The 12,194-nt window shown below is 52.6% G+C and overlaps 1 protein-coding gene across 1 annotated transcript; it reads left to right on the forward strand.

The window, feature by feature from the left end:
- Positions 1–5,451: 5,451 nt before the first annotated feature.
- On the forward strand, positions 5,452–8,740 carry PTMS (parathymosin). The gene is made up of 5 exons (XM_062513434.1): positions 5,452–6,066; positions 6,865–6,936; positions 7,644–7,725; positions 7,875–7,939; positions 8,548–8,740. The coding sequence occupies exons 1-5, from the start codon at positions 6,019–6,021 to the stop codon at positions 8,596–8,598; spliced, it is 318 nt and encodes a 105-aa protein (XP_062369418.1). The 5' UTR covers positions 5,452–6,018; the 3' UTR covers positions 8,599–8,740.
- Positions 8,741–12,194: the final 3,454 nt, after the last annotated feature.

Below are 12,194 nucleotides of genomic sequence, written 5' to 3' on the forward strand. Positions count from 1 at the left end.
TGCTGAAGTTCACACAAAGCCCTTGTTGGCTCTGCCTCAGCCTCTGTGATGCTGCTTCTGCAAACCTGAATCATCCTTCAGAGACCTCCAGTCTGGAAAGCCTTTCCTGTCTGGTGTGTTTTCCTTTTGCTCTGAGAACCTCTTGGTGTTTGATTGGAGTGTGGAGTTGACCTCAAGTGTCAGGATGCAAAGGGAGGTAAAGAGCTTCTAGAGCAGAAACGTAAACATCTTCTTTGAGTTTTTTTCTTTTTTTACATTCTTCTTTCCCCCAGATCTGGGATAAAATAAATTGCTATCCCTTTGATACTACTGAGCCTCCCACACCTGCAATGTCCCAGAGATGGTAGGGCTCTCAGTTTTTCCAAATTATAAGTCAGGCATTGCTGCCTTCAAACACAGAAGGGAAAGGAGCAGAAAAGAGTCTGGAACAAACACTGCTTTGCAGATCCCTTTTCTGTTCCTAATGCTGTTCCTCTGTAAACGCAACCCAAGGGCTGAGTTTGTGAGACTGGGGGCTGAGGCTGTGGCTCTCCCTGAGTATTTCTGCAGCCTTTTCTGCAGCCTTACAGGCACTCCTTGCATCTCATGGACACCTTACCAAAGGCTGCATTTCCGGGGCCATTGTCAGTTCATCAAACCTTGAGGAAGCCATGCTTGCAGAGAGTCATGCTGGTGGCAAATGCTGTGTGAAACCCTGGAAGGAGAAACGTAATGGCAACCTTTTCTGTGGAATATGGAAAAGGCCACAGTTCTGAGGAATGCAGGACCTGTTACTGCAGCATTCGTAGGAGAGGTTTCTGCACAGCACTCACCATGTTATGCCCGACTTGCTCCAAGGGGATGGCCATTTGCTGGGTCAGAATAACGAGTGGAACGAGGGGCTGTGAATGAAAAACAAGACTCCCATCTTGCTACCCTCACACTCTCTATTCTATGCCGCTTCTCTTTTCACCACGAATAAAAACCATTACGTCTCTCCATTTCCTTTTCCTTTTTTTTTTTTTTTTTTTTTTTTTTTTTTTTTTTTTTTTTTTTCCTAGTAGAGCTGTCCAGGTTGTGCCGCGGGGCGGCGGGGGACGGGGGGTAAGGGGAGGGAGAAGGCGCTCAGCAGGCGTCCCGGAGGAGGTGAGCGAAGGGCAGAACGCGGAGCGATGAGCAGCTCCGCTTGCCCTCGGCTCCTCCTCGTCGCTGCTGCCGCCGGCTGCTGCCCCCGTTCCCCCCGGGAATTCCCGGCGCCGGCTCGGCACGGCACGGCGAAAAGCAAACTCAAAGGTGAGCATCACGTGGTGAAGGTAAATAAAGGGCACGGTGAGAAACCGTGCCTTGGCTACCTGCTGCTGGCACGGACCGAGCATTTGGGCCAGGAAGGCAGAAAACAGCTTCGTAACGCGCCCGAATGTTCCAGGGCCCCTGTGGAAGCCTGGAAAACAAAGAAATCCTCGTTACCAGAAGTCAGAACTGCCCACAGCCATTTCCTCATTGGTTCCCTTCATCTGTGCCTCTTACGTAATCCTCACCCAACAACTAACTGTGACCTCAGATGAAGGGCACCCTGAGTGGAGGACAGCTTCTGATTTGATCCTCAAATGTGACAATTCATATTTGGGATGCTACAGCCAGCTTGTGGTGGCTACAGCTTGCGTTGTGTGGCAGCGATTACTTTCAGAATATTGTTCTCGTGTTAAGAGTGTGTCTGTCACACTGTGAGTGAGAACCACGACCTCCATCTGTGCTGCGTTAGCAAAGAGAGGTTCACAAAAAATCACGATTGAAAATGTCCCTCCCCAGTCTTCTGACAGGCTGTGTCACCCCTCGTCATTCCCTTCTACTCCTCTTGCTTCCTCTCCTTGTGTTACCTACCCTGTTTCCCAGCCCTCCTGGCAAGGCTTATTTAAATATGGTGCCTCTCAGGAAGCCATTTCCCAATGCAAAGTTGGCCAGTGGTTGAATTCTTGGGCATTTCCTCTTAACTTCAGTATACGGCATCGTGAAAGAAGAACAAAGCGGATTATCTGCCAGGATTTTTAATGGACGCAGTACAGAAAGATGAACAGCGTGGGTTAAATACATAAATGCATTCAAACATATTCCCTCTGCACATTGAGATTTTGCTAGTTTTGCTGTAAGTGGAAGGACAGATATTCTCTGTTTCTGAATTTATGTAAATCTAAGAAAATTTAATGCAAATACACATCCTTCTGCTCTTTTGTTATTCAGCAAACAGTTTGGAAGAGGTTTGGAACCACTTAGGAGTTAGCTCAGCAAATATAATTCTTAAAATACCCAGTTATTGTGTTTTGCTTTTTGCTCAGAAAATGGCTCATAGTTAGTTAGTTCAGCCTTCAAAATAAACACAAAAGTCACCGTCCCCTCTGCCCCCCATCAGAACACAGTGACATGACTAGCAAGGTAATAGACCAAAATGCATAAATAATTGCTTCTAGGTGCATTCACCCCGCATTTGCTGGGAGCAGAACAGATACCACGCATGAAAGCCCAAACACATCTCAACCACGTGCTCACGTGTGATGGTACACGCCTGCAAGCTCAACGCACGCCTCAGTAGAAAAGTACCATACTTCCTACAAAAAGTCAAAGCATGTAAAAGGGAAAATATCCCCTCTGTACACAAATAGGTATGTACTGCACCTAGACACATGCACACACCTACATAAACACCAAGCACGAATAGGGTACAGCACCAAAATTGTGACACTGTATGGAGAAAACTACATTCCCATTGTTGTCTGGGATGCAGGCAGACATGGACAGTGTCTGTTCCATACAATGATCCGTCATGTAACTTCTGCACCGCCCTCGTTTTGTGTAAGGACATAAATCCCCGAGAAGGATGGAATATATTCTGCTGAGTTGGCAAAGCAACTACAGACAAAGACTACAGAACATACTGAGCAGGGACTGGCATCTGCAGAGCGCACAATGAGTGTACTCGCGTTTGCAACAAAGGGGAAAGCACAGATGGGAGAGAGGAGCAGAGGAAAGCTGCAGATCGATCTGGCAGGCGAAATGCAGAGTGGCACATATCAGGTGGAGGAGCAGAAGTCACCGGGAAGAGCCAGGTGAGACAGTCAAAGCCTCAGGGCTTGAGGGAAGCAGCTGCACACTGGAAGCCCAAGGAATCTCACCACTGGGATCCAAAGGGAAAGAAGAGTCAGAATGCTGAAACAGGCAGGTCACAAGGAATGAAGAAGAGTTTCACGCTGGATTTGGGGGGAAAAGCATAGTTGATACAATCATGCAGGGCAAAATGGGATATGTGAAAAACAAAGGATAGGATGTTAGATGAATTTTGTATGTAAGATAGAGGATGACACAAAGGGAAGCAGGGAGAGGGCCATGGGAAGAATGGTGCCAAGAACACAGGTAGGAGACAAATGCCAAGAAGCAGCAGATGAGGTAAAAATTGCAAAGGGGACATGGTGGGGAGTGTGGGAGGGACAATGTGAGGTTGCACACTGCAAGTACTGGGTAGGAAAGGAGAGGTCGCTGCTGCCATGCCAGTTTGTAGTGCTGACCCAACAGCTCCATCCCACAGGTTGCTGGAAACAAGCTCCCCTTGCACAAACAAGTGTTTGTCTATTTGCATCTGTGGGTGCGCAGCCTGTGTCAACACGGAGCTTTGGGCATGGGAACATCTCCGAACATAATCCTTTGCTTTCTCCCCTCTAGGATGTTGTGTCAAGGCCTATTTATGAATTAATGTGGGGATGTCTTTGCCAAGGGATATGTGTCGATGTAATTTTGTGTTTTCAGCAGTTGAGTGTGTAAAGGAAAAGGATAAAATCCTAGATTGGTGAGAACAGCAGAGCAATGAGCCATGCACCTTCTGGCAAGCAGAAGCAGAGAGAAACAACACCTGGCCACCCTGTAGATTTTTTTGGGTCCTGTTCTTAGGTGTATATCTAGAAATTAAGATTTTCTTCTTGCAAAAGAGAAAGATGAAGGAGGGGTACTTGAACCAAACCAGAGCTGGAATGCTAATAGCAGCTAGACCCGAGAAATTGGCCAGATGGGTTTTGTGGAACAGTAGGGGGGAAAAAATTAGTGCATGCATTTTCATAATTTGGTTTATTTTGGTACTAGTCTAGATCTGTGCTTCTGAGTTACAGGACTGTTTTTTGGGGCAGGCACTCTGCACTGTGTGTAGCTGGGAAGAATGTCAATCAGTCAGATCATGAGAGAAGCAGCTGTAACTGTGGAGGAGACAAGATGACAAGGTGGGGACCTTCTACCTCCCTGTCGCACAGATTATAATTTATCCAATCTCTTTCATACTTCCCTTCAGGAGATACCTACTCAATGCCCTCTGTTCTATGGATACCAATGGCTTTTGCTGTTAAATGCTTGAACTGAGATACATTCCATTAGACTCAAAAGCACCAGCTCTAAATCCTGACTTTGCACAGAGGCTAAGTTTGTATCTGAAGGACAAGAAGGGCTTGTGTACCCTAATGCATTTTCCAAACAGATGGATTAATAACCTGGCTTTGTACCTGCGAGAATGCGTACACTTGTACATCCGTTTGTGCTCATGTGCACGCCTGCTTAGTTCTGTACGTAGGCAGGCCTGAAAACGTGCAGATTTATTTTCTTTTTTCTTTTGTATGAGCCTGTGACTAAGAGCAGGACAAAATAAACCTTCTGGGAAAGGTGAAGGGAATTTAGTCATCCCAGTCTGTTCAAACTGATAAACAACGGGCTGAAGCATCTGCCTCGCTAGCAACAAATCCCTGCAGCTGCAAGGGACCACCTGCCGTTCTGCAGGAAAGACCTTTGGCTGAAGGGAGACTCGGAGTCAGGCGGTGATCCTTCCCAGCCCGGAGAGGCACCAGCTAGTGTCTGACAGAGCCCGGGTTCGAGGCGGGCGGGCAGAGGGCAGGGGTCAGCGTTACACGCCGAGCGCAGCCCGGCCGGTGGCCCGGAGCGGGAAGTCGGTCCCGGGCGAGTGGCAGCCGAGCCCTGTGGGATAATGTCCGCGCCACGGCGACCGGAACGGCGTGGCGCCCGCGCCCTCGCGCGCCTTCCCGCCGCCCCACGTGCCAGCGGCCCCTCCCGCCTCGCACTGCACCAAACGGCCCCGCACCCCCGCCCCGCCGGCCGCCGCCAGCCAATGGGAAACCTGTTGCCAGGCAGAGAGCTCATTTGAATGGCCCAATCAGGCACCCCAGCCCGAGCCCCTCCTTATATGGGGACCGGGGGATAGGATTGCTAATCCACCCGCTACCGCCGGCTGCCCCGCCCACTCAGCCCGCGAAGCACCGCCCACCCTTGGCAGAGGCCCCGCCCACTCTCTTCGCCGCGCGCCGAGCGCGGGAAAAGCGCCCAGAGCCGGGCAGGCGCGGGGGGGAAGGGAAGAAGGGGAGGGGCGGGAGGAGCCCCGCCGCCGGGAGCGCTTCCAGCGGGAGGAAGGGCGGGCAGCTGGAGTGGAAAATTCCAGGCAGGAGGCCGCGTGTCGCCAGCGCTGCCCTCCCACACGGCCCCGCAGCGTCGCTTCTCGCCTCCCCCGGATTCCTCCTGGAGAGCCAGCCAGCCTGTACGGGCGGCTCCGTGTGCTGCGGGCGGAGGACTGGGCTTCCCTTCCCGGACGCTGCCCGTCGGATCCGCAGCACCTCGGCGCGGAGCCGGGCTTTCTTCAGCTGGCCTCGACGGGGCCGTGCGGCGCCTTGCAGGGACCCGCGGTGCAGCCCCCGCTGCCGGGCGGCCGCGGCGGAGCGCACATTGTTCTAGCGGCCCGTCCCTCTCTCCTCCCTCCTCCGCCTCCCGTCCCTCTCTCCTCCCTCCCCAGGTCCCTCCTTCCCTCGTCACCGGCGCTGTATAAATCCCCTGCCCCGGCGGATCGCCCCACCGCGGGAGACCCTGGTACTTTGGCCCCCGGGGCAGGATCCTGCCGCCGCCTACGGACCGCGGGGACTTTGCCCTCCCGCCGCTGACCCCCTCCTCGCTCTCTCCCTCCCTCGCACGGTTTCCCCCCGGCCTCTTCGCAACCGGGGCTCCAGGATGTCGGAAAAACGCGTCGAGGAGGCACCGGCGGAGCTGAGCGCTAAGGTGAGACACTTTCCTCCCCACCCGCTTCCCCCCCCCCCCCCTCCCCGTCCTCGCAACCGGCCGCGCTCCCGGCGGGAGGGGAGGGAACGGGCTCGGCGGGGGAACGGGGGTGGGGGCGCGGGCTCCGTGAGGCGCCCCGGCAGCGGGGGGCGCGCGCGGCCCCTCGCGCGCCGCCCGGCCAATGGGGGGGCGGGGGCGGGGCGGGGATGGGGGGGGGGGGGGGACGGACGCCCCCGCGGGCCCTCGCGCCCCCCGCCCCGCCCCCGCCCCGCATTGGCCGGGCGGCGCGGGCGCGCGCTGGGTTCGGCTCCGCTCGGCTCCGCTCGGAGCCGGGGCGGGGGGGGGAGGAAGGGGGGGGCGGGAAGCGGTGTCACGGCGGAGCAGGAGGAAAGTTGTGTGGACACAAAGCGCGGGCCCTCGGATGGCGGGGGAAGGAGGAGGGTGGGGTGGAATAGAGCGAGAGAGAGAGGTCCGGAAACGCCTCGATCCTACGGGCAAGGTTGTTGCGTTTTTTTTTGTTTTTGTTTTTTTTTTTTTTTTCTTAAATAAATCGTTAAAACGCTCCCGTGCTACTTCTGGTTTCCACACGCGAGTGCGGGCTAAAAGTAGCTGTGACGCGCGTTCTCTGCTGTTTTCCTTTGTCAGGCGGGCGGATTTAACGCCTAATATGTCTCCTTGCCCGCTATTCCGCCTCTCCTCCAAGCCTTCTTTGTTTAGGCATCCCCGTCTTTTATTGCCGCTGACCGCTGGAATGTTGTTGGTTTTCCCCCCTCCCCCCGCACCTCATTTCCCATATAGGAAAGGAAAGAAAAGAAGGAAAAAATCGAAGAGAAAGCAGTCCACAAAGAAAAGAAGAAGGAGATAGTAGAGGTGAGGCCCTTCTGAGAGACAGATTTGGCAGCGTCAGGGAGGTTCTTGTGCTTGCTGTGGGTACCGAATATGAAGGGAATATGGGAGATAGGAAAGAGGGCAGATCAAGGGAGCTCTAGCACAGCGGTAAAGAGAAAATGAGCTCTTGGATAATTGTGGAGAATGAGCCTTGAAGGACTCAGTGCAGTCAGCACAGCCCATCAGTGAGAAAACAAGGTCAAAGGAGGGAATGGAGCTGAGAACAAGTGGGTGTATGTGGCCCTCGAGATGGGGTCCTGTACCCGCTGAGATATCCTGGGGTGCACAAAGTGCTTGTGTTGGAGAAGGTGGGGGGAAGAGCAGTGAGGGAGTGCACAGATTGATGGAGGTCGGGGGGGATCTAGAAGCAGATGTACCATGAGCCTCGGCTAAGTCATTAGCCTGTAATCACAGAGATGCTTTGGTTGTTGGGAGGGATGGTGGCAGCTCAAGCTCATCAGGATGTCAGCTCGTGGGAAACACGGAGGTTCATGTTGTTGGGGATCGGCTTTGTGAAGGAAAGCTGGTTGGGAGGAGTGTTCAGCAGGGGTGGTGGGAATAACGGTGTTGGAGTAACAGTGCACTCAATGCACACCTGAAGGGGCTGGAGCTTTGGAAATTGTAGCAAAGAGAATGTGCAAATGTCATCCTGGCACCAGTTCCTGCTCTGACCAACTTGTTTCATGCAGGATGAGGAGAACGGAGCTGACGAGGATGATGAAGAAAATCCTGATGATGTGGATGAAGAAGATGGTGGTGATGAGGATGAAGGTAGGGAAAATTGAAGGAATAGGAGATTGCAGGGGAGCAGAGGATTGTGGAGGGAAATTCCTTCTCTGAGCCCTCTTGACTGTGAGATTACATTCCCTCAAATGCTGCCTCAGTTTAACTCGTGATTTTCCTTTCTTGGTTGTGCTTAGATGCAGATGAGAATGGGCAAGAGCAGGATGGCCACGCAGAGAAACGATCTGCAGAGGAAGAAGAGGTGAGTAATAGTGTGAGAATAATGGTCAGGAGAAGGAATGAGGCTGCTTGCTTTTTGTTGATCAAGTCCATGTGGATGCTGCTGCTGAGAATCTCAAATTGGCCTCGGGTCTCATCGTTGAGCAGCAGATGGGTAAACAAATCTGATGTATCAAGGGGATAGTAAATCACTGTAGGATCCAGGTCCTTCCACCAGCAGTTATGGTGCTGAGTAGGTGAGAGAGAGTCAAGGTGCTGGAGGTTGTGCTTGTGGTGACCTCTCAACTACCTGTGTCTTCTGGGCTTCAGGCCAGGAGATGGGACTTGGAAGGGTGGACCCCGGGGTCTGTCTGGAGTGGTGTGAGCCTCGGCTTCTTACGCCTCCTGGAAGTAACAGCGTGGGTGTGGTGTCCCTCTGAATGGAACTGTCCACATCTTAACCAGGGCCAGCAGAACAGCTGTGTCAGGCACTCCAGGGTGCTTTAGAAGGGGAGTGGATTTAGGGTGGGCCTAACTGAGATTTCCATATGGAGGAAAGAGCAGCAGTTAAGAATTTTGTGGAGAAATTATGTACCTTAGGGTGGTGACAGATGGTAAATAACTTCTTATTCCTCTCCGTGGCTGATGCAGGATGAAGTGGATCCAAAGAGACAGAAGACAGAAAACGGCTCTTCAGCTTGAGTCCTCCCCTCCCATCTCCCCTGTTCCGTCCATCTCTCCTCCTCCATTCCAGCCTGTGCTTGCACTGCCCGTTAGCCTCTGGCTTCACACAATCTCAGATGAGGAAAGGTTAGAAATGTTCTCAAACAGGGAAGACAGCAATTCCATCCTCACCCAAAGACCTAACCTGTCCATGACATTCCCCAACTGAAATTGTCCCAGTCCCCTGCGTCCCTTCACTGCGCCCCACTTACCGGTGCTCCTCTTCCCTCAAGAGTCTCGTGGTTTCCTGGGCACACAGCCTTGCCAGGCGCTTCACGAGGCAGAGCACCTCCCATCCCCTTGTCACCTGCCCACCTGTTTTTGTCACTGGTATGAGATTCTTGAGAGCTCCTGCTCCCCGGCCCTGCTGCCAGAGCTCCTCCCTGAGTCGGGAGGTGTGGGCACAGATCTCATGGTGCATTCCCCAGTCCTAGGCCTCCTCTCATCTGCTTTCCCGCTGAACCCTGAGAGACAGAGAATATTACAAGCAAATACTGGTTCTATTAAGCAACACATGGAGACAGGATTTATTTTAAGCTTTTCGGGGTTTTTTTTCCAAGTTTACATGACAGCAAGCTGGCCCTCATGAGTTTTTTGGAAGGTAAGGGTTGCTTTTATATATGAATTTCATCTGAGCTGTGTATTTTTTTTAATTTGGAGGCTTTTTTAAAACGAGAGAAACAATTGGGGACCAAACTTTGATTTCCATTTTTTCCCTTCAGATTTTTCTTGTGACCATTTTTTGTAAATTAAAGGTAATATAGCCACAGCGTTTTCTATGGCACAGACATCACGAGGATGATAGATTATAAATATATATATTGTTTTCAACAAGCACTGTAAATAAAAGCGTTTAAAAATGTTTCAGATCGCTGGCGTGGATGGCTGTGTCTTCACATCCTGCAGGGGTCGGTGGGAGTCGGCTTGTGGGAAGAGGGGGTGGCTTGCCCAGCGGTGGGGTGGAGAGGGGAGCCGAGGTTAATGGAAGGGCATGGGTTGGTTATTTAAGGGCCCCTTGGGGCAACGTGTTTGGGTTCCTGCTTCCCCCTGCCGCGCCGGCACAAACACGGCACGAAGCTCCAGGGCCCTCCTGAACCTCTAGAACCTGCTGTTGGGCCTCAGCACTGGGCAGAAGGGGTTTGGAAAGGGAAGCCGAGCTGTAGCTGCTGGATGCAGCCCGGTGTTGCTGTCACCGTGTGCTGGCCCCTTCCCTGGCTGGCTCCAGCCGTGACTCACGCGGCACCAGGCGCAGCGAGCGACCGGGGAGTGTTTTGGGAGGCAAGAGCTTCAGTTCTTTGTCCCAGCAGCTGCCTTGGGGAGGGCTGGCAAGCATTCGTCTTTTTATCCTTGCAGACCTTTAAAGCTGCTGTTCGCGTTTCTTCTCTTTTAAACTCGTGCTCTGGCAGTCGCGCAACGAGGCCCCGGGAGCTGTAAATAATGCCAACTTTTGTGGGAGCGTCAGCGGCTTTGTGCTTGTCCGGCGGCAGCAGCAGCGGACCAGGCACTGGGAGCGCCAGCACTTGTCTCCAGAGGCATCCGCAAAGCATCCGCGGTCATTTTCTCCAAACGCCGGTGCAGGGCTGCGCAGAGGGACAGAGCTGCTGCCAAGCCCCCGCTACCCGTGGGCGCCTCCCGGGTTGGGATCACGCTGCACCTCGCCCCAGCGCCCATCCCTGGTGGAGCTGCTGGCAGCTGGAGCCACGGCCAGCTTGGGCGCCTTCCCCCAAGAGCCACGTTCCAAGAGCAGGTTGCTGCTGCCTGCGAGTGACTTGCAACACCCCTCCCTGCTCCCACCTTGGGATCAACGGGCTGCTCCAGTCTGTGCCGACCTCGGAGCTGCGCTGTTGCAATTTGGTATGCCCAGCATTGCTCCATTTAAAAGGGGGGGGAAAAAAATTAGATTCCAGTCTCTGTTCCAGATTTGGGCAGGCCCTCAGAACTTCCCCTAACTTTCTGCTCGGCAGCCAGCTTTTACTGCTCGGTACTGAAGGCAAAAATTATCAGTGGATGATGCAGTCTCTTGCACAGGCAGATTACAGTTTTCATGCTTCCTCCCCACCACTGCTGCAGTGTCTGGCTAGGGGTAGTGAGGAATGTGCTTGCCAATGAGAAGTTATGGAAGCATAATTCCATCTCTGCTTCCTATGTAGATGCAACACCGGTACCACTGGCTCTATCCAGGCAGTCATCCAGAAGGAAGTGAGGGCAGCAGCTGATTGTTAGGCCAGCACTAGCAATGTGAGCAGCCACCCTTCCTTTCCTCTGAGGGAAATATTGCAGGATAGAGGGAAGTGACAAGGGGCTGCCAGACAGCTTCTCCACATCTCTATGGGCCCCTTGATTCCAAAGTTTCTACTGTTTCTTCCATCTTATTCATTTTTATTGAACACCTTTATCATTGTCTGTCAATAGTTAGAAGATACAGCTAGAGATACAGAAATAGAAAAAAAAAATCTGCTTTGTTTTGTGGTTTTTGGTTTTTTTCCTTGTTGGTGACCTGCAGGGCATCATCTCTGACTTGAGGTGAGGGCTACAGGTAACACAGTAGAAAATCACACTGTTTCTTCCTTTCCTGTAGATCTGCAAAGATCCATTCTCTATCCAGTGGTATTCCGGCTGACAGGGTGAGCTCAGCAAGCAGTTGCATAGGTTTCCAGAAAAAGTTGAGAATTCAGGGCTTTGCACTGTGCATCATATCAAGCCTGCCTGTGTGCTTAGTTTGTGTCTGAGCCTGCAGGTTTATTAATTTTTCAGATTAATTCTTCTTCCACAGTGAGATCAGTCGTATTGTGCTGGTGTCATCCAGGTAACAAAAAAGCCTGTCTTCACCAGTGATTCCTCAGAAATAATACCTTTTCCAGGCCTTATTTGCCTTTCTCGGCTTGTGCTAATTCTCCACTCATTTAATTCCTGTGACCATCTGGTAACCTCATCAGCTGGGGGCAGAACTCCCTCAGCTGTCCCTTCCTTGCTTCCGATGCAACCTGCTGCAGGCTTACAGCAGATCTGGTCCTGCCAGCCAAGCAGCGCCGGAGATTTCCTTCTTTCTCCTCTTCCTCCTCCAGGTCTGCTTGCTTTGAGGGAATTGTGGAGGTGTCGCCATTGTGCTCTTGCAGGCTCTGCTAAACATCCCTCTAGACTGATAATTTCTGTTTCTGATGGCCTTTTTGTGTGGTCTGGAAAAACAAACGCTGACACCAGTGCAGAGAGCAGGTAGAGCCACCTATGAGGTTTTAGCTGTCCTGGCTTGGATGAGCGAGTGACCCCTTGCTCCTTGGCAGGGATCACCAGACAGGTGGGACCTGGGCCCACCAGAGTGATGAGCAAACCTTCTGAAGGCTGTGATTGTGAAAGGGATGCCAAACCTATCTGGACAGCTCTGGCTGCCAGTGACCAACAACGCTGCCTTGTTGGGCAAATAAAACCAGATGATGCTTCTGGTTAACCTGATGTAGCTCTGGAATCAGCTCTGATGTGACTAAAGGATTTGGGCTAAGGATCTTGAGGTGTCCCTTTCCACCTACCAATTTCTGCAACATATGAGGAAAGAGAGGCCTGCCATGGAAAATGTGAGC

Source organism: Cinclus cinclus, chromosome 2 (genome assembly GCF_963662255.1).
Source record: "Cinclus cinclus chromosome 2, bCinCin1.1, whole genome shotgun sequence".
Taxonomy (NCBI): domain Eukaryota; kingdom Metazoa; phylum Chordata; class Aves; order Passeriformes; family Cinclidae; genus Cinclus; species Cinclus cinclus.